This window comes from Eriocheir sinensis, chromosome 2, assembly GCF_024679095.1.
Source record: "Eriocheir sinensis breed Jianghai 21 chromosome 2, ASM2467909v1, whole genome shotgun sequence".
NCBI classification, from domain to species: domain Eukaryota; kingdom Metazoa; phylum Arthropoda; class Malacostraca; order Decapoda; family Varunidae; genus Eriocheir; species Eriocheir sinensis.
In genome coordinates this window covers 3949295-3972832 of record NC_066510.1, presented here as the reverse complement: position 1 = coordinate 3972832, position 23538 = coordinate 3949295, and the positions used below count along the sequence as shown (strand labels likewise).

General features: G+C 44.9%; 1 protein-coding gene across 2 annotated transcripts in view; it reads left to right on the top strand.

Annotated features, from left to right (window-relative positions):
* LOC126998692 (reelin-like) overlaps positions 1-23538 on the top strand; it is a 438128-nt gene that overhangs the window by 179283 nt on the left and 235307 nt on the right. For both annotated transcript variants that reach the window (XM_050860695.1, XM_050860691.1), the window contains exon 33: positions 10090-10275. In XM_050860695.1, the coding sequence (XP_050716652.1) occupies positions 10090-10275 (186 nt within the window). The remainder of the gene's footprint in view (positions 1-10089; positions 10276-23538) is intronic.

Here is a 23538-nt window from a genome sequence, read left to right as displayed (position 1 = left end):
ATGAGAAGGAGGAATATGCCCAGAATCGTCCAGAGTGGAGTTGTTACAGAAAGTTTGAGTGAAGAGTTCAGCCATAGAGATAGATGAGACGGCAGAGCTGCCGTCAGGGTTAAGAAGAGGCGGGAAAGAGGAAGAAGTAAAATTGGAGGAGATATTTTTGGGTAAGTGCCAGAAGTCTCTGGAAGAATTAGAGAAAGCAAGTTGTTGACATCTGCTATGGATAAAGGAGTTTTTTGGCAAGTCGAAGAATAGATTTGGCACGATTCCGGGCGGAAATATAAAGATCATGGTTAGCAGGAGTTCGAAGGCTCTGGTACCTTTTGTGAGCTACCTCTCTATCTTTGACAGCACGAGAACAAGCGTGATTAAACCAAGACTTTTTAGCATGGGGAGTAGAAAAAGTACGTGGAATGTATGCCTCCATTCCAGAGACAATCACCTCTGTGATGCGCTGGGCACACACAGAGGGGTCTCTCTCCTGGAAGCAGTAATCATTCCACGGGAAATCGGAAAAGTACATCCTCAGGTTGTCCCACCGAGCTGATGCATAATGCCAGAAACATCGCCTCTTCGGTGGGTCCAGAGGATGCACAGGAGTGATAGGACAGGATACAGAAATAAGGTTGTGATCGGAGGACCCCAACGGAGGAAACAGTTTGACAGAGTAAGCAGAAGGGTTAGAGGTAAGGAAGAGGTCTAGTATGTTGGGCCTGTCTCCAAGACGGTCGGGAATACGTGTAGGGTGCTGAACCGACTGCTCTAGATCGTTGAGGAGAGCAAAGTTGTAGGCTTGTTCACCAGGCTGGTCAGTGTATGTTTCTGTAAGAAAACAGATAATAAAAATATCAATCCAGTAATGTAAACTGGATCATAAATGCAAGCAGCTGATAAGCCTATATATATATATATATATATATATATATATATATATATATATATATATATATATATATATATATATATATATATATATATATATATATATATATATATATATATAAGAGAAGGACGCAGTGTTGATGGAAGCTCTAAGGCGTTCGTCATCTTCTTTTTCAGCTCCCAGAGTAGCCTAACGTGTCATACTCCTGCTATATGCTTCTCTATAATACGGGTAGTGAAAATATTACAGTTAATGTAAATTAATAACTGTTTGTTGCGTATGTAGCAGGGTTGTTTTGATTTAAATCAGGTCTGCCCTATCACCCTTCCCCGATCCTACCCTTTCTCTTTCGCCAGTCCCTATTTCCCTTTCTTCCCCTTGTTCATGACCTCCTGTTTCACCTCCCTCCTCTGCTTCTTCACCCCCTTCCGTTTCTTCTGTATCTTCACCATCCTCACCTCTCTCTTCACTTTCACTACCACGGTACCACCACGTCATAACCACACTTCCCTCCTACTATTAACACTTAATTTCCGTAGTATCAAAAACAAAATAGCCCAGTTACACCATCTAATTACCACACATAACCCAGACATAATAGGAGGGACTGAGACTTGGTTGACTTCTGACGCTGACAGTAGTGAGCTTTTCCCTCCCCCCTTTAGTATGACCGTTTTTCGTAAGGACCGCCCGACAGACCTCGGCAAAGGTGGCGGTGTTATCATCGTCACCAAGCCGGGTCTTTGTGTTAAGCATAGGCCTGACCTTGACACAGACTGCGAAATCACCTGGGTCCAGTTACAATCCTTCAACTGTAAATCTCTTTTTATTGCTGCTTTTTACAGACCGCCTTCTACTAATACAGACTATTTACACAACCTTCAAATTTCCCTTTCACGCATACAGGCAGACAAACACATCTGGATCACAGGTGATTTCAACCTCCCCGACATTGACTGGACTGCTATTTCCCCTTTTGATCCTCCCGATGGTGACGCCCCCAACCCCATTATTCCCCCACACAAACAGACGCCAACTACACGACACATTCATTGACATCATAAATATATTTTCACTCTCACAAACAGTACTCCAACCAACGCGAACACATACTGTAACACGCCCCGCTGGCCACGGTGGCCCTTTGACCACAGCACACACACTTGACCTTTTTCTCACCAACAACATTCTTAACATAACAAACACTCAGGTTGTTCCAGGACTTAGTGACCATGACATACTCATCGTTGACGCTGACCTCCGACCGATTAGACATAAACAGAGACCCAGACAGATTTTCCTTTTTTCAAGGGCTGACTTAGACATGATCAAACAAGACCTAACTGCCTTCAGCACTGATTTTTTTGCGACAGACCCACACACAAGACTTCCTTCCACCAACTGGAACAACCTGAAACACACCATACACGCCTCAATGAACAGACACATACCACAAAAAACACTTTCTAGTAGGTACACACTTCCTTGGTTTTCCAGGGATCTACGCAGACAACATCGCAAGAAACAAAGACTCTACAGACGCGCGCAGACATACAAAACAACAGATAATTGGACTGCCTACAAAAACCACAAAAAGACATTTGCCAAAAACATGAAAGTAGCGGAACCCAAACACATAGCAACTTACCTCGCAGACAACGTAAGAAATAGCAAAAGAAACTTTTTTAAATTCTTTACGACGCGCAAACATGACACTAACACGATTACATCACTTAAAGACAACACCAACACATTAGTAACCAGCCCACAACACTATTATTATACTATTACTTCCGATTGGGGCAAGAAAAACCTGGTGTCCTTCAACGCCTCAAAAACACAATTTCTCCACCTATCCACTCGACACAATCTACCAAACAACTATCCCCTATTCTTTGACAACACTCAGCTACCACCTTCTTCAACACTAAACATCCTCGGTCTATCCTTAACTCAAAATCTCAACTGGAAACTTCATATCTCTTCTCTTAATAAATCACCTTCCTCGAGGCTGGGTGTTCTGTACCATCTCCGCCAGTTCTTCTCCCCCGCACAGTTGCTATCCATTTACAGGGGCCTTGTCCACCCTCGTATGGAGTATGCATCTCATGTGTTGGGGGGGCTCCACTCACACAGCTCTCCTTGACAGAGTGGAGTCTAAGGCTCTTCGTCTCATCAGCTTTCCTGCTCTTACTGAAAGTCTTCTACCTCTTAAATTTCGCCGCCATGTTGCCTCTCTTTCTATCTTCTATCGATATTTTCATGCTGACTGCTCTACTGAACTTGCTAACTGCATGCCTCCCCTCTTCCCGTGGCCCCGCTGCACACGACTTGCTACTCATGCTCAGCCCTATACTGTCCAAACCCCTCATGCAAAAGTTAACCAGCATCTTCATTCTTTCATCACCTTACACTTGTAAACTCTGGAACAATCTTCCTTCATCTGTATTTCCTCCTGCCTACGACTTGAACTCTTTCAAGAGGAGGGTATCACGACACCTCTCCTCCCGGAATTGACCTCTCTTTTGGTCACTCTGTAATCTTTTTAAGAGCACCAAGTAGGGGGCTTTTTTTTTCACTAGTTTTTTTTGTGCCTTTGAGTTGCCTCCTTTGCTGTAAACACACACACACACACACACACACACACACACACACACACACACACACACACACACACACACACACACACAAGAACACAACCTGACACCAAACATGCCACATAGTCCCTTCCTTCCGATAGCTCTCCTTGACATTACGACTAACGGAATACAGAAATTACTGGAAGGACTCGACACAACCAAATCCACTGGCCCCGACAACATTCCCGCCTTCATCCTTAAATCCTTTGCCCCCATCCTTGCCCCCATCCTTCAGGCCATATTCACCCAATCACTATCATCCACCTCATTACCCTCTGACTGGCTTTTGGCAAACATTAATCCTTTATTCAAGACAGGTGACCGGACTGACCCAGCCAATTATCGCCCCGTCTCACTAACATCGATTCCATGTAAAATTTTCGAACAGATAATACACAAACACATAATGAATCACCTTGACGCAAACAACATCCTTACTGATTCACAACACGGCTTTCGACCCAGACGCTCATGTGAATCGCAACTCATTACTACATATCACGACATGATGAGGCTACTTGACCGACATGACATTAAACAAGTTGACACTATTGTTTTAGATTTTGCCTAAGCCTTCGACAAAATCCCGCACAAAAAACTGACATTAAAATTGAAATACTACGGTATTTCAGGACCTATTCTTCACTGGATCACTGCATTTCTTACTAACCTAACTCAACGTGTTCTTCTTGACGGATCTTCATCTGACACTGTCCCTGTTTCTTCAGGTGTCCCACAAGGCACCGTTCTAGGCCCCCTTCTTTTCCTTCTGTACATTAACGATCTTCCACCGTCTACGCCTAACTCTTCCACTAGACTATTTGCCGACGATAGTTTACTGTTTAGAGCAATAAAGACTACTGACGACTGCAGACTACTACAAAACGACTTGGACGCCCTCGAGCGGTGGGAGCGCACCTGGCAGATGTATTTCCGACCAGACAAATGCAAACTATAAGATTCACCAGAGCGAACAACCCCATCCATCACACTTACACTCTCCACAATTCAGATTTAGAATCAGTTCACACACACAAGTACCTTGGTATCCATCTCTCAACTAACTTGAAATTCAACACTCACATAGACCATATCAGTGCCACAGCCAACAGAACACTGGGGTTCCTGAGGAGGAATTTACATAACTGCACACCTGACATTAAACACATAGCTAATAACACACTTGAGACCAACACTGGAATACTGCTCCACGGTGTGGGATCCTCACACACACAGAAACATTAATAGGTTAGAACAAATCAACACCAAGGCGGCTAGGTTCATTACAAACAATTACACTGGAACGCCTGGAATCACAACACGGATCAAACAATAGATAAACATGGAACCTCTTCATATACGCAGACAAGCACACATACTTACACTTATGTACAAGACCACAAACACTCACATTGACATTGACCCACAAACAAACCTACACAACGCAAACAGTCAACAAACTCGTAACACAAATACCAAACATATCACACTAACACTGACGCATACAAGCACTCATACTTTCCACGCACCATGCGTGACTGGAACAGCCTTCCTCAACAGATTTTAGACTGTGGTACAATAGACTCATTCAGAAAACAAATACATACTCACTTGTCACCACAACACACCAACACTAACAATTACACTTGATTCACTTCCCTCCCCTGCACACTCGGCTCCCCCGTCCCCCCAACAGCCAACACAAATATGCGTGTTATGCACCTATACAGGTGCCCTGCGCATTAAGATCCAGATCCAGATATAAATTCATATATAAATTAAGAAAGAAGGAAGAACATGTGAAGCAGTTGTAGAGGAAAAGAATCAAGTCCACTTGTCCTGTACTGATCCTGTAGCAAATCAGGCACCAGTAAATCATTGCCATCTCTTACAAGAAAAATATTCAAAATCATAAAAAAATAAAATATTAGTCCTACTTATCATTTTTATGTGAAAACTCATCATGGGTAATGTGTATTAAACTATGTTTTTATTTAACATTGCCAAGTTCAATACAAGAAAATGGCCACATAAGACTGAAGGAAATAATCAGTGTAAACAAACAAGGATTAATGCAAGAAAAATCATTTAAATAAAAAAAATCGATTTAAATAAAAAAATCTGATTTAAATCAAATAAATCAATTTTATAGATTAAAAAAATATAGATTTTTTTCCAACCCTGGTATGTAGTTATTTACCGAACAAATCAGCAAGGTCTAGAGTGGCGTTGCCTCGAGGGAGACACTGGAGGATATAGAAAAGAGTTGTGCTGCCAGGCTGGCTGGGGACTCGGAGCGATACATGACTTCTGAGGAGGGATTAGGAGAGACGTCAGAGGTCTCGCTGAATATGTTGAGGCTCTTTAAATGCAGACGGCCTTAGACTGGCCGTCTGAGCTCTGAAGAAGCTCCGCTTCAAATTTACATCTCAGACGAGTACTATCCGAATGGCTGATTGGCAGGTAGTATGAGATGAGGATGGGTACCGGGCTCGTTGGGCCGAGTATTTTTGCCAGTTGTACAGAGTAGAGCCCCCAAGCGGATAGCTTCCTCTGACTGGGTTGCAGGTGGTGGCTGTTGATCCACCAATATACGAAACTCAACTCTACCCTCTCTTGTTGAAGTGGGAGAGGCTGCGAAGAAGTTGAAGGGTGGAAAGGCAGCTGGGATCTGCCATTTCAGGGGAGAGATGTTGAAAGCTGGGATTGAAGTCATGATCCGTGGGTTGCATGCAGTTCTGTCTGCCGTATGGCAATCCGATGCCTTTCCTCTTGACTGGGAAAGGGGTTGGTTGTCCCTGCCTGGAGACGAAAAGGGAACCGACAGGACTGAAACAGTTACCATGGTATTACACGGCTCAGTGTGCCGGGCAAGGTGCTCGGTCATCTGTTGCTGCTGCTAATTCGATCTCATCTGCTAAAGTTTCAGAGACCTGAGCAACTCAGCAATTGTCCGGATCCTAGCACCTCGCGTCTTTGTGGAACGTCGACATGAGTCTCAACATGGGCTGGTTGCAGCCTATGTTGATATCAAGAAGACTTTTGACTCAGTGCATCGTGAGATACTCTTGGACATTCTGCTGATCCGTGGGATTCTTGCAAGGATTATTGGCCTTTACTCTGGGACTGGGAGTGCTGTGAAGTGTGGGGGAGGTGCTTCCGGGTTGTCCCCTGTTAATTCAGGAGTGAGGCAGGGGTACACTCTTGTTCCATCACTTTTCAACACTTGCATGGACTGAGTATTAGGGAGAGATGCTGATCTTTTTTTTTTTTTTTTTTTTTTTTTTTGGCGGAGGATCTGTTGGCGACACCAAGGTCATAATCGTGGGCCGTGGAATCGCTTGAGGTCCTGGTGATGGATCTCGTAGTGATGCATGAAGAGGCGAAACCTATGGAACTGAACGTCTCCTGGACAAAAACCAAGGTCCAGTCGTTTGGAGGCTTGCTGGATGATAAGGTTCAATCTGTTCATGCATGTTTTGAGGATGTCAAAGTCACCAAACGTTTCACATACCTTAGTAGCGTAGTACATAACAATGGTGGGTCTTACCAGGTCACTCGACGGATTAGCCTTGACTATGTTTTTATGGACTCGCTCAATACGAGTATATGGCGTTGACGATAACTATGCAGGCGGACAAATATTCTAATCATTAAGTCGCTTGTGCTCCTTGTTTCACTCTTTGGCTGTAGACATGGACATTGAACAGTGACTTGGGGAGGTGTATTGATGCTTTTGGTGCCAAGTGCCTTTGATGAATCAGGGTGTGTCACTGGAATTACTTCGAACCAGCCACAACTCCGTGGGAATGAATCGAAGTCTGTTACCAGCCAACGAACACCAGCTCAGTTCGTGAACGCCAACTCCGGCTAAATAGACACGTGGCACGCCTCCCGGAAGTCGATCCGGTTCACAGAGTTTCTGTATTCGACAACCCCGAGTGGATGAGATCAGAGGGACGCTCACTTAACTCATGGCTGGGGCAAGTCGATCGATCCTGCCGGGAAGGATTTGAGAATGGATGGACAGCTGCGTGGGGAGCTTGTTCGGGAAAACCGTTGTGGGTTTAGGCGGCGAGTAAATGAAGTAACGCGCCGCGGGTGTATGCTCCCCATTAATTAGTGAGAGTTGAATCAGCAAAAACGGCATTAAGAGTAGCCTATGGTCGCTAAATTAGCAAGGAAGTATTCTAACATTGCCCCACCTAAGCCTGATGATTAGTAACCAATTAACATATAATTATGATGTCATGACTATGACCAAGACTGTTCCCTGCTTTGGTAAATAATCACTATGTAAACAAACCGAAAAGCTGATCTATCAAAGGTAGTAAAGAATTACGATAGTGCATTCCTTAACATTTTTTGCTGTAAATTGTCCACTGGCTTCAAACTCATGACGGGAAAGCAACGAAGGTATTGGTGCAATATTAAATGTACGCTACAGGCCGTAGACTACACAAATGAACATGGTAATAGGCAGTGGTAGGCACCGGGAGTAACTATGACTCTCTTAAGGAAGCCTCGTAAGGCATGTCCCACCTTGAGCAGGGTGCCGTAACACCTCGTAAGGTGCGACATGAGGCACGCAAGGCGACCAGGTGTCTCCGGGCATCGTGAGGTCATAGGTTACTAAGGTGACCCCCTCCCCGTGGGCCCGTCGGGCTGATTCGTGGGGCGGTCCCGCCACGCCAATCGTTGCCTAGCTTGAAATGGCTCACGAATCAGGTGGAGTGTCGCCATCCCCTATACGGGAAGCGCCAGGTTATTTACCAGCTTTTATTAGCTTTATCTTTCCCGCTCCAATGCAGAGTGGGGAAGCCTGGCGCCAAATCCAGGCGGGCCGTCGAGCCCATTCAAGCCTGGTATATAAAGTGTCGCGTCCTATGGGTGCCTGCCCGGAGCGCAATTACAGGTGATCACCCGCTAATATTCCGGTTCCCGCTAGTACGGTTCGCCCGAAAGCGGCGATTGCTCCAAGAGGTCGCTTGGATGTTCCGGGTGGTAAAGCTCATGGTGCTCGCGGCCAACGATGTTATGGCCTTAGACGCCGTAGTCGCGCAGCGCTAAAGCCGTGAGCGCGCATCTATGAACCGCCAATTGTTATGGTGTAGCGACTCGCGAAAAAGCCGGCCTAACCTGACCTGGTGCTCGCCAGTGGTGTAAATTTTGCTGGTACTAGTCGGTGCGATAGTCTGCGGCAAAGCCATGGCGCCTTCCCGGATTTATCCTGATTATGAGTCACACCCGTGGTTATAAGTCACACCCGCCGGAGTGTCGGTCAGGGGAGGGAACAAAAAAGCCGTTCAGTCTGAGTCATACACGTCGCTTTCATGCACCTGGTAATATAGGACTCACGATTCTGTTCGGTGCAATCTGTAGCGAGAAAGCATTGACGACTTCCTGGACGATAGACCTGCACTTGATGCAGGAGTACTCCAGGTTGGATTGGTTCACGATGTCACTTACGGTTCAACTGCTCGGCATTCAGCGCTTTAGCCGGCGGACTACAGTCAGTGCAATACGTCTATACTTCATGACGTGCACCCGTTCGGTGCGTTGTACCGCGTCAAAGCCCTGCGGGATACCCTTGTACCGAGGAAGAACAATTCCCGTTGTTTATTAAGGCGCGTTACTTTGCCCACTCCCCTTGCTGTGCCTGGTCGCTAGTCGTCGGGGATAGAGGGTCGGAGATAAGCGGCTAAGTTGAGGGGAATGGAGGAGACTTTATGTAGCACCGCTAACCGCTAATGCACTGACTAAAGAGTTAGCTTTTCTAACATTAAACCGCCGAGCCACTAAGGAAGCTAACTGCAGACCTCTATTCCGAAAAATATTTTATTTAATCTTATCTTCGGTTTATTCTTTCGCTAATCTAAGGTCAATTTAAATACCTAGGGCGGGAAATCCGATGTAGCATAGATTTTAAAGTATTCCAAGATGCATAGCATGCCAAGATCATGTGATGACCAAGCTTACCCACATGCAGGCCTCAGCAGCCCCCCAGCCATGCTCTCCTAAAGCCGGGTTCACACAAGCTAACAGAACATCGTAGCGCAACTCATGTGTACAAAACAGTGTAATCACAAGGTAGTGTTGTGCGACAAAGATACATGTGTCAAGGTGTGAAAATGTTTAGTTCGTAGCCCAACCTCGTCGCGTCGCAAACTTTCATGCGGTCCATCTCGCAAAGAAGGTGTCATTTTGTGTTTGAGGGGCTGCCTCAGAGTCTGCTGCGTGCGAACTGTGTGCTTACCACCATGGCTGAGTGGAGTGATGTAATGTTAGAAAAAAAAATCATAAATGATAGACTAAAAATAAGAAGGCAGATGGAAAGTGAAATAAAGCTAAGAAAAGCACGTAACCATGTATACGGCCAAAAAAATTACTCCAGTTCTTCTTCCTCTTCCTCCTCCTCCTCCTTCTACTACTACTACCAATACTACTACTACTACTACTACTACTACTACTACTACTAATAATAATAATAATAATAATAATAATAATAATTATAATAATAATAACAATACAACTACTACTACTTTTGTTGAAAAAATGGATTCTTTGCAGAAGAGCGCACCGAGTGGCACCTGGACAATGTCATGATTCTTGCCAACGAGACTCTGCCATCCACCCTCCATGAGGCCTTCAATGACACCGAAAAATTCTCCTTTCCCTGGTTCCTGCATGAGGGCGCTTCCTTCGGTCCGGCCTGTAAGAGAAACACCACCGTCATGCTTTTCTCTGGACCAGCTGGTAAGCAGAGATTCACTTTACCGTTATACGTCACAGTAACGTTGTCTTCACTCTTCAGTACCACAATTATTCTAGTTTTAATTAATTGCAATGACCCACCCGACGCGGACACCAAGCAGATACTTCATGTGACCCTGTAGTTCCATGTTGACTGAACAGGTAAGCGTTGTTTTCTACCTCGCTGGTCGTAGTTTGATTGCTTGCTAGGCTACTGCCAAGTTTATTCCTTTCAACCTCCTTTCCCCTGGGCAAGCCTCAGACTCACGCTCTAGCCTATAACTTGAATTATATAGGAAGTACTAGTTCAGAGACAGCTCTCCGGGTCAGGGGCGGACTGGGATTGTTACGTCACCAAAAGGGGTGACAGCTTTTGGTGAAGAACAACTCAAAGTAAAACAACAGTTAGATTAACCACCCATACGTAATTATACTTATATTACACTTATACTTAATTTGGCACAGAGCAAAGAATATAGTCCCAGGTATAATAAGTAATTACCCTTAGTGGCACAGGGTGAGATTAAGAACAAAATAAACAATGAAACAAGCAACAATAGGCAATCGATCCTCCTCAGTATATTTGTCCTTGTATTTCACCGCCAAGGAGGTGATGTCGCCGTGTGAAGTAAATTCAGTGGGGAGGTAGCACTTAACATTCGTGCGAGACTAGACTGTTTCTCACTGGCGGGATGAAAGTTGGAAAGTTTCGTTTAGTCGGCGCAACATCTGTGGTCATACTGGCGGGATATATATATATATATATATATATATATATATATATATATATATATATATATATATATATATATATATATATGATATATATATGATGTTGAGGTGTCCAAGCGTTGTGGTTGACACAGTAGCTGGAATTGAGGTGTTGACGTCTGATGGTTGGGGCTCGGTATTAGAATGGAGATGGTGGTTGTGAAGTGGGACGAGCACCCCGGAACGACCCTTCAAAGCTCGAGGGTTGTTACAGGATGTTAAAGCGGCTCGGGCATTTTTCACCCAGAGCAGCCCCGAGAGAGGGGGTGAGTGGCGAGCGAAGCGAGTCTAGCAATTTTAGGGGGCATTTTGAGGCCTATGTACGGACATAATTGACTATTTTAGATAATATCTATATATAATAATTAAAATGTTGAAAAACAAATTGAGACTTGATCTTAGCTAAAGAAAGTGATAAGCAAATGAAATATATATATATATATATATATATATATATATATATATATATATATATATATATATATATATATATATATATATATATATATATATATATATATATATATATGTGTGTGTGTGTGTGTGTGTGAACAAATAACAGCTTTTCAGAGGATCAAGTGAATATTATAGAACAAAATCTGCATTTGGAGAGCATAATAATCTTGCCTGGAAATGTAATAATTCATGCTCTCACAGTCTCATATATATATATATATATATATATATATATATATATATATATATATATATATATATATATATATATATATATATATATATATATATATATATATATATATATTACTGCACAGAAACTATTTAGAAGATAATAAATAATAATAGTGAAATTGCATATGAGAGTCTCATATGTATTTATTCAAATCTAGGTATAAGTACAGTATAGCACAGGCATAATCACATTCAAATCCAGGTAAGATAAATGCATTAATCAGTATATGGGTAGCCTATGTTTTCACAGCACAAAAATAATCACATTCTAATCTAGGTATGATAAGTACAATATATGGGTATAACAAAATAGTATGGCTAGCACAGTCCCTAGAGGTGGCTCAGGTGGGGATAGCATAGGTACGTATGCATAGTTCCTCAACCATACGCAAAATTTGTTACAAAGCCAGAAGCCTGCGAAGCTCTTTGTTGGTGTCTGCTACTGCATCAACTATCTTTCCAGTGTTGAGTTTTGCCAGGATGGCTTTTTCCACTGCCATCAGCCTAAAGGCTTCCAGATGTTCTTGTGTCATGGTGCTCCTAAGACAATTCTTAATCAGCTCTAGAGATGAAAATGCTCGTTCACAGGCCACTTGTGACACAGGCAAAGTGAGTAGCAGCTTGTAGGCCAGACCAATGTTCTTGTAAGCATCAGTGAAGAGGCTCAAGTCATGCAGTACTTTGTAACAGCAAAGAGGACAGGCCTTACATGATGCTGTACTCGAAGAACATGGTATAGCTGGTATTTCTTGATGTGACTCAGACTCGCCACTGTCACTGTCATTCTGCCCACTACAGCCTGAATATGCATCTGCTACAGACTGTTTCATCTACATAATTTCAGTGTAGACCATTGTCCTGCGAGAGACTGCAGTTCTATTCTCAGCTGTTCTGCTGTAGCTTTGTTGTCAAATTGCTGGAGATGTTTGCTTACTTCTTCCATTGCTCCAGTACATGAGGGCAGTTGATTGAAGTTTCTTGGGTGGAGAAGTGACAGATCTGCATACAATGTTGATGATCTATCTAGTAGTTGTTCTATGTTGTTCATGACGCTGCCCATGATCACATTATACACGTCGATCTCATACTTCCTTGTCGGGTTGGTGGTGGAAACTGCTTCGTCTTGGCATCTCTCTCCAGCCATGCATTTCTTTTGTCTCTGCCGTTTGATTGGGAACGACCCTTCTAGGATGAGCTCTACTTCTGTTTCTTCAAGTTTGTCATTAGCCCACTCGACAAACTGCATGGCAGCATCATGACAAGTTTGGAAGTAATTTCTTAGGATATTCATGTTCTTCAACAGGTTTTCCACCATCCTGTGCACAGTCCAGCAGGTCCAACTGTATAGTCTGTAGATACTTGGACAGTGGTGATGTGTAGGAGAATATCCGCAGAAATACTTGAGCAGTGACAATAGTTTCAAACTTGAGGAGACTTTCGATATATCCATTGGCCTTGGCCTTGACAGCTGCTTGGATCTTGCTGTTAGCCAATATGGCATTGAGAGCTGGATCCGGTTAGTTTTTGGCTTAATGGGAGTTAACCCATTTTGCTCAGGTTTCTAACACTTCAGCAGATGAGGTCAAGTTTCCCATCAACAGCAGATGAGCGAGCACTTTGTCCGGCACACTAAGCAGTGCAATACCACAGTAATTGTTGTGGTACTGTTGGTCCCCACCATTTTCCAGTAAGGAGGAATGGCACCGGACTGCCACACGGCAGACAGCACCGCATGCAACCCATTGGTTATGGCGTCACCCTCTGTTTTCAGCATAGCACATAGCTCTGTTATTATAGATCGTTGCTGTCATTCTTCCTCACAGGCTTTCTAACCTTCGCAAGAGAGGGTGGAGTTTTGTCTGTTGAGTGATTAGCAGCCGCAATCTACAAATCAGGAAGAGGGAGTTGTCTGCTTGGGAGCTATTCTGTGTACAGCTGCCCAAAGTACGCGGCCCAACGAGCCAGGTACAGTCGACGATAGAGAGTAGTGTCACGGTTTTCAGAATGTTTAGCCTGGTGGCGGTATCTGGCAACTATACCACGGTGGCGCATTCACTGGTGATGTTAGTGACGCGTACCAGTGTGTACAGTGTGTGTGTGACCGTGAAATTATAATATTGTATAATATTATATTATATTATAATATAATGTAGTTAGAAATATACCAGATTACATGAATTCAATTTAGAAATGCGATAATGAATGTTCTACATGATGATGATGATGATGACGAGGTAAAACATCACGAACAATCTGAAACACTTTTTCTTATTAAACTTTGAAAATACCGTGTGCAATGCTGTCCTTCACAGAGGCAGGCAGTGACTAATGCTCCTTACCATCAAACAGCGAATAGGCTTGAGGGTCTGTTTAACTCGCAGCCTTAATTCCCGTCACTATAAAGCCTCAAAGACAATGCAGATCATCAAAAATCTAAAATCATTTATCCGTGAAGATTACGTAATATCTAAGTATAAATACGCGTGTGTGTGTGTGTGTGTGTGTGTGTGTGTGTGTTGAGTGCGAGCGCGGAAAACCCCGCGGTCGACGACGCCATCATGTGAACGTTTATAGCCTATTATTACGTATAATTTTTTTAAATAAAGAACAAGATCTCGGCTGTCAGGGATTTATTTTTTTAAGTTAAAAGGGATAACAACCTCCCTTAATATGTGCAGTATATTTTTAAATGTATCATAGTTTGATAAACAACTTAGAATTGCTCTTGACTAAATTTGACCGAAACTAAAAGCTCGTGTCAAAATGTAGCGAAAGAGCCTAAAGAAAAAATATTTATTAAGCGTTAGCGACGGCCACTTTTGATAAATATCTGTCTTAAAATTATGGAGAGTGCACCTGTGACCACCGATCACCACAACAGTACGATTTCGATAGGATATAATAATGTCGCGTGGAGAGGTTGCCAGATGTCGCTTTCTGAACGAAACTTACTGGACAGTGTGACACTACTCTCTATAGCCGACTGTACCTGTCCGCATTTGATACTATCTGACCATCAGTCTTTCGGGTAGTACTCATTAGATGTAGATTTGGAGAGGAGCTTCTACAGGGCTCCAAAGGCAGGTCTAAGGACGTTTGCATTAAGAAAACCCTTGACATCCTCAGCGAGACCTCTGATATACCTCTCCTTATCACCCCCTCAGAAGGGCTCTAGTCGTTCGTGACAGAATTCTTTATCGCTCCAAGTCCCTAGCCAACTTGGCAGCACAATATTTCTCATATATCCTTCAGTGTCCTTCTTGGAGCTACTCCTCTCCTAAACTTTGAACGCTCTCTAGTGCACTACTCGGCAGCCTTGAGAGTTTCATGTTTAAAAGTATTGCACAACTCCCCAGAATCCTCCGGAGTACCAAGCACTTCAAGCCGAGTTTCATCTGCCTCTACATAATCCTGAGCAAACGCCTCAAGGTTGAACACTGGATGGATGTTTTTTTGAGATTTTCTTGGACCTGATGCGTATCCTCAGTTTTGCAAGAAGTCTTGGGGCAGTCACAAAGAACTCATCACTCCGGTAGACCCTACAATTTTGAAGAATCCTCCAACGAGTACTAAAGATGATATAATCAAACTCCCTTGCCACACCGCCAGTATTGCTGTACCAAGTGAGGCGGCGAGGCTCGCGTTTCTGAAATTAAGAACCAGAAATGCCTATGGACATTTAAATTAACGGAATACAAAATAATAATAATAATAATAATAATAATAATAATAATAATACTCCGCCATTATATCTCTTAAGACTAGACTGTTCTTAGAGCTTAAAACTCAATTTCGTATATTTTTGTTTTTCATATTATTTCACCGTGATTTCTACTACTACTAATAATACTAATACTAATACTAATACTAATAATAATCATAATAATATTTTTTTTTCTTTATAATTTTCTACGGTCTCCATCCGTTAGAGCTGCGCTGCAAGAGACATGTTTTCTCATATTCTTTCACCAAGCAACTCACTGGCCCAGCCTCGCCAATGACTGGCCGACAACCAATTTTATTTAGTATTACAAATATTCTTATACATATATTTCATAAATTAAAAGAGCCTGTAGTTGATACCGCTATCAACCACCGTCGCCTGGGGTTGATACGGCTATCAATCACCGTCGCCACAAAGTCTAGGTCAACTACTACTATTACTACTGTTGTTACTACTACTACTACTACTTCTGTTGTTACTACTACTACTACTACTACTACTACTACTACTACTGTTGTTACTACTACTACTACTACTACTACTACTGTTGTTACTACTACTACTACTACTGTTGTAACCCGCAATCCCGGGTCACACAGGGGCGACGACACACTGTTTGTATTAGTGACACTTGACTTAAAATTCTAGTACTTTAGGAGTATTTAAAGGAGTTCGTAAATGGGGTGATGAAACGGTGTCGCCTTTCTTATATGTATTTTATTCTACCTTAATACTACTTAATATTACAGAGGGTAAAAATATTGTTTAAACCAGCGACTGGCTTACTAGACTCAATGAGTCTTCAGGTTTTCTTTCACTATTGGTTACTGACGTTAACACTGGTATAATATTGAGTAAAAACTCACACAATAAAGTATCATAGAAATATAATCCTAAGTAAAACTAAGATAATAGAACACAATAGATATGTTAGATACGCTTTCCTCTATGGTAATTCTTCACTCCATACTCACAGTAGCAACGATGAATGTTCTACCCATGTTGTCTAGGGAAGGACAACTGAGTGTCCAGCAACGAACAGAGTGCTGGTTAATCTGAGGTCAAGCCTGGAGAAAATGCTTCTTATATAGGCAGACATCGCGAGGGTAATACGTCAGGCGTGTGAGTCATACATCAAACTCACACCGAGCTCATACAATAATCTACCTAACCGACATGCTTAATTCACGCGGTGACGCAGCTTTGTTTTCATAACATTTTGTTCCGCGGCTGATCGTGTTTTTGGCCGCGGTGATTGTGTTTTGGCTTAGAGAGATAAGCGGGTGCGTTAATGGGCAATTACAATTGTGTATAGGTTGGTAAATGAACAGTGGGGACAATCATGTGTTGGAGTCCGTGTTGTGTTTTAGCGGTCGATACCGCTGTTGTCATCGGAAAATATTGCCGGTGAAGATGATGATGACACGAGTGGTGTCGCAGCCCTCTGGGCACCACATACCCCCCCCGTTAAAACCACGCCACGTCCTCGTGGCACGAAGCGGTCCGCCCGGCGGACGACCATGGAGGGCCAAGACGGGGATGGCGGGATCGTGGGGGAGGAGGCCTGCGAGAGACGGGACCTGAAGAGACAGAAGAAGGCCACCCCACCGGCGACGAAGACGACGCCGAGGAGGAGCAGCCACCCCCACCAAGGGAGGAAGGGGTCGAAGGCGGGGACCGGAGAGACGGATTCCTGGAGCGCGTGAAGTGCTGGAGGGAGGTCCAGCGGGGGGGTCAGAGACGACCCGGGCGACGGCGGGGAGGGAAGGGTCCAAGGAGTCTTGGCCAGGAGCGATGAGACCACGTCACGTCCGATGTGGAAGGGGGCGCGATGAACCGTCAGCGGGGCGTCACCGTCCATAGTAGCAGAGGCAGGGAGGCTGAAGGCGTCGGAGTGGGCACTACAGCCCATACCGAGGCTGAGGAGACCCGTCCCGTTGATGGTCTGCTTGTATTTGGAGACCGGGCTGTCCGGGCAGACCATGGTGACCACCTGGGGAGTATCGGTAGCGAAGACCCAGCCCGCAGGAGACGGGATGAAGACCGGGGGGAAGACTCTGAGGAGAGACTTAGAACACAGCGAGAGGGCGTCTGGGCGATCGAGAAAGAGAGCGATCTCGCAGCGCTGGACAGAAGTCGAGTAGACAGGGGCGACAGGGGGACATACATAGAGCAGGTGGTGTTTAGTACAGCGGTCCAAGGAGTCTAAGAGCATATAGTGAGTGCGGTCTTCAGAAACCGCAAGGTAAGTGGAAAGCGTGTCGGTGTGCAGAAAATATGGCGTGCCATCAAGATGAAAAGGCAACGCGTCCATTTTAAACACATCGAACACGTCAGAGGGATCCCCTTTCATGGGGATTTGTAAGTAGAAGTGAAGGGTTCCTGAGGAAAGCGTACCTTTAGAAATAACCCTAGAGACATCTCCATACAATGCTAAATATTCATGTGCTGCAGGGAAAAGTAAGCCTGGGTAATGGAGTGACGCATTGCTGAGCACACGAAATAGTACATCATTTGGAAGGAGGAGAGGGGAAACCTGCGTTTGGGACAGCTGCTGAAGGCCAAGCTTGAGATTCAGAGTATCATGATTTAGGTCACTAAGTGCCAACTGAATGAGAAGGATAGTCTCCAAAATACGCATTTCCCTTCAATTTGCAAGGTTTTAGGAGAACTGACGGATAATAGCTGAGGCCAAAGCCGAGGCGGACTCTAGACAGGAGATGGCAGAATGAATATGACGGAGGTCCCGAACTGTGGCGTTGAGGACTTCCTGATGGAGGTTAAGTTGACGTCTCTTCTGTGGACAGAGTGTAGAGCTGGGAGAGCTTCCCGTGTATCACATCTATTTGGGCCTGAGTGGCCGTACCGAAAAGGAGGTTTGCTACCGAGCCAAGGAAATCCACGGCTCCTCGCTTCTGGCGAGTCCGAAACGGGCTTCCATCTCTACCACTCATAGCCGACAGAAAGCTGTTAAGATCTTTGAATAACTTCTCAAACTCAATGTGAAAAGAGTCTAGAGTGCGCCTGAGCAGACCAACAGTAGGGAACGATTGATTCATATGTTCAATCGACCATGAAACTTCCGCTGTTAGATTTGCCACGTTGATGAGAGGACGTTGGATGTCGTCCGTCTTGATGACGACGGGGACAATATAGTACCGTCCTGTCAACAGCATCTTAAAGACTGGGGAGAAGACGAGGCCGGGACGAATGGGTTGCTCCCGGGAGGGATCAAGGGAAGACAAGGAGAGGGCAACACCCAGGATCTGTAATTATAGGGGGCATCAGTTCGTTGGTCGTTGGCGATACTCAAGAGGGCGGTCCATCACATTGGGGAGAGAAGGGGGTACCGTATTGGATCGTAATGAGCGACTGACACAGGGCTCTGAAGGAGCTGAGGGAACCAATGAGGGGACCTCTGAAGCATCTGAGGAGACAGGAGCCGGTGAGGAGAGCTCGGAAGGAGCTGGAAAGGACAATGGCAGCGGCTCCTCGGGGGAATAAGTCATGGGGAGTGGGTCCACTTCTACTACTTGATCAGGGAGAGGGTATGCACGCCTGACATTAGGAGAGTCATGGAAGCCAAGAGAGTCCTCGTGAACGACCTGAACATTATTTGTGTGAACTGTCTTGATCTTACCACCTCTAACATGACGCAGTCGTAAGACTACAGGGCTTATTTTTTCTAGCACCCTAAAAGGTCCATTGAACAAGGGCTGGAGCTTCTTTGGTTCGCCCTTTGTACAAACATGCCTTAAGTAGACCCGATCTCCTACTACCACCTGTTTGGGTTTGGATTTCCTAAACATTCTTTCTGACTCCTGCCATCCTATATCTATATTGGTCTGACATAGTTTATAGGTCCGCTGCGCGACACTAGAAGTAAATGCTTTATAGCTGTCAACATCATAACAAGGTTGGAGTTTATTCTCAAGCACTTCAAAAGGAACATTTGGGTCCCGAGAGAAAAGCAAGAAAAATGGTGAATCTTTCAGAACACGGTGGTAGGCAGTGTTGTAGGCGTGTGTTGCAACCGGAAGCATTTGGTCCCAGATACCGCGATTGTCCTCGCACAAAGTTCTCAAGATATTTATTAAGGTGCCATTAGGCCTTTCTATCACCCCGTTTGCAGACGGGTGATAAGGAGTTGTCCTTAGATGATCAATCTGTAACAACTGAGTCAACTCTCGTAAGAGAGTGTTGACGAACTCATTTCCTTGATCCGTGACTAGAATCGGCGGGATGCTGTGTACACAGACTACGTTCTTGTAGAACGCAGCTGCCACTTCCTTGGCTGCCTTCGTACGAAGGGGTTGCTACCAAGAAGCGTGACAGGACGTCTATCACTGTCAGTACATACCTATAGCCTTCGTCTGAAACAGACAAAGGTCCGACAATATCCATATGGACTCTGTCAAACGGTTGGCCAACCTCTGGATACCTCATAAGTGGAGCTGGCGGGGATCCCTCTTCTTAAACCGACAACAGACAGGACAAGATCTGACATATTGCTCCACGTCCGCCTTCATTCCCGGCCAGTACGCAAACTTGCGACAGCGTGCCAACGTAACCTTAGTGCCTCCATGCCCTGCAGGTAGCATGGAATGCGCCAAAGCTAACGCGTTAGGAATGTAGCTTGGTGGAACGATAACCAGTCTTTTCTGCTTGTTGTATTCATCGCAAACATCGCGGTAGAGAATGCCGTTCTCTACACACTTCACTAAGAGGCAGTTTTTGAAGTGCCTCTTAGCTGCATTAACGTTACATTGCTCCTCTCTGCAACCTTTCTCTCATCTCTCTCATGTACGTTACCACCGGTGGTTTGTTCAAAAGCATGCTTCAATTCTCTCAGTTCAGGATCGCGATCCTGGTGCTCCATGAGTCCAGCAAGACTCCAATGGAGAAACTTATCCTGTTTGTCATGTCCCTCCGGAGAGGCGACAGACATGTCCTGTCCACCCGTAAGGGTGACAGACATAATTCGAGCATCCAATTCGCCTTCTATCACGTCACTCTCCTGATTCCTAATCCTTGACAAAAATCTGCTACCATGTTGCTGGAGCCTGGGAGATAATCAATACTAAAGTCAAATTCTCCTAGAAGTGTCTGCCAGCGTGCAATCCTGCTGCTAGGTACTGTGCTTTTAACAGCCAAGTCAGTGGTCTATGGTCCGACAGGATGTGTATCCTATAACCCAAGATAAGGGGTCGGTTAGTACTGAGGCCATAGATGACTGCTAAAGCTACTCTCTACCGCTGAGTAGTTACGTTCTGCTCCATTCAGGGTTCTACTAAAATATGCTATGGGACGTAAACTACCATTTTCATCCTTTTGTTGCAACACACCACCTATTGCCTTATCTGACGCATCTGTGGTGAGATTGAAGGGCTTCCGGAAATCCGGAAAGGCTAAAACAATGTCAGTCGTTAGACTGTTCTTTAGTGCTAAATGCATGCAATGCCTCTTCATTCCACTCCAGATGTGTCTTATCGTTCTTGGTTACTTTCCTCCCTTTGAGTAAATTATTAAGTGGGGATGCTATCTTGGCAAAGTCTTTAATGAATTTCCTATAAAAGTTAACCAATCCCAGGAAACCTTGAAGTTCTTTGACTGTTTTCGGAGGAGTGAGTTGTTGCACCGCCTGTACCTTTGAGGGCTGAGGCTTCAAGCCAGAAGCACTAACAATGTGACCCAGATAATCTACTTGCTCTTTGAAAAGGAACACTTATCTAGTCTTAAGGACAGGTGAGCCTTCTGCAGTCTGTCCAAGACGGCATGGAGGTTCTTTAGGTGATGGTCCATGTCTTTCCCTTGTACTATCAAATCATCAAGGTATACATGTACAATTCTTCCTGTCAGACCTATGAGAACTTGATTCATGATCCGTTGATAGGCTGCAGGTGCTGTTTTTAATCCAAAGGGGACTGTAGTGAATTCATAGAGGCCATAAGGTGTCGTGAAGGCTGTCAAGTGTTTAGATTCCTCTGCCAATGGGACTTGGTGGTAGCCCTGGCGCAAATCAAGGGAGGTGAATACTTTACTTTCCCCTAACTGTTGCAAAATGAGGTTAATGTTAGGGAGTGGATGTTTGTCATCAATCAATTCATCGTTCAGAGCGCGGAAGTCGAGACAAAGTCTGACTCCACCATCCTTTTGGCAACAGGGACTAGAGGTGCGCTGTAGGGTGACGCACTAGGGCGTATAATACCCTGGGCCTCAAGGTCCTTGAGCTGAATCTCTATTTCTTTATGATATTTTACTGGTATTGGGTATGGCTTTTTATATATAGGCTTGTCATTTTTTAGCCTTAAAGTGTGAACATAATAGGGGTAATAGTGAGTGGCTCGTTTTTAGAGCAAACACATCAGGATACTTGGGTTAAGCCCTTCAGACAGCAATTTTCCCGTTGTGAGGGTAAAAATAGCTCGTCTATCAGCTTATCGAGTACCATCTGCTTACTTGACTGGGTGACAGGCGGCTTTGTAGCTGTTGTTGTGACAGCCGCTACACATTCATTAGTCGATGATTGATAGTATTCTGAGTGACAAGAATAAATGTGTCCCATCACTTCACCTGTTGGCATCTCAATAGTTTCTTCAGTTGGGTTAGCATAGGGAATGATGAATTTGCCTTTGGTTTGTTTGACGTTAGGAGTTAAGGTTACTAACCCGGGAAATAAAAATGAAGAAGGGATATCATTGGACCTTGGGAGAAATAAGGCTTGCTGGGCTCTGCCAATCTCTGCCTCCAGAGTGACATACCCTGCCGTGCCTGGGAGCAAGGACGCCACGTTAATAGCGTATGCTTTCACTGGTACTTCCTCCATCTCGTCTAAAGTAGGTTTATGATCTTCTGGGTACGGGCTCATATCGTCCGCAGCCAGGGAATGTACTTCCACTGGGTAGGCCCCCACCATTACACTAAACTGCCCAGGTGTGTCCAGCGGTGCAGCTACCACATTTTGTCTCCACATAAATTCTAGGCCCAACAAAACTGCTGTTGGTAACACTATACCTTGTGATATTACTACAAATTTTTCTATAATTTCTCCGTGCCCAAAGTCTACTACTACTTCGGCTAGTCCTTTATTAGGGATTGGAGTCCGATCTACCCCTTGTATGGAGAGAGGTTCTGTAACTATCATCTTCCCGCCTACCTTCCTAAATAAATCTTCTTCTATTAGGGACGCTCCTGCTCCTGTGTCTAGCATTGCGTAAACCATCTCCTTTTGTGCATTAGCGCCTACGCACAATCTCAACGTGAGGGCGTTGGTAGGGCCGTGGACTGCCGCAGCTACTCTGGGGTCGTTTTTTTTTTGTTCTTCTCGTGGTCAGGGTTAACCCAGGAGCTACGGGGTGAGGGACCGGCCGTGTACTCCGGGCGCCAGGCAGCGCAAGGCGAGACAGGCTGACGCCTGTTTCGAGTGGGCTGGTACTGAGGGTACCGAGAGCCCGTTGGTGGGTGGTAGGCACCCCTATACTGCCTTCCATATGTGCAATCGCGAGCCATGTGTCCTACATACCCACAAGCATAACATGTGGGTGGCGTGGGCGCGTTCCCATATGGGCGTGTAGGTGGCGCGGCGTGCCGTCCTCCCCTTTGGGGTATCGGGTAACGTGACTGGCCTGGAGGGCGTGGAGGACGGGCTTGTGAGACATGTTTGGGTCCGGATGCCTGGGTGGAACAGACGTTCAGCACTTTTATTTCTTTGGCGATATCGGCATCGGATAGCTTCGACTCTGGATAAGCTTTAATATACTCATACCCTTTCTTTAATACCTTCTGTGGGTCCCCCTTTTCTTCCTCCGTTAGGATGAGTAAGAGGGCCGGAGGGAAAGCCTCTCTGAGCCGTAAAGCGGTTATCTCAGTTAGGAAACTGGCATTGTCAGGCTTGAGAGCGATCAACTCGTCTCTCAATGTCTCCAGGCGGATGAGGAAGGTGCGGATGTTTTCTCCTGTCCGCCGTTTTGCCTCTCAAAATTCTTTCTGGAGGACCGAAAAGGTCCTTACTGTGGGAAACACACGTAGGAAGTCTTCCTTTACTTTTTCCCAATCCTGTCCACATCTAGTGATACAACCGA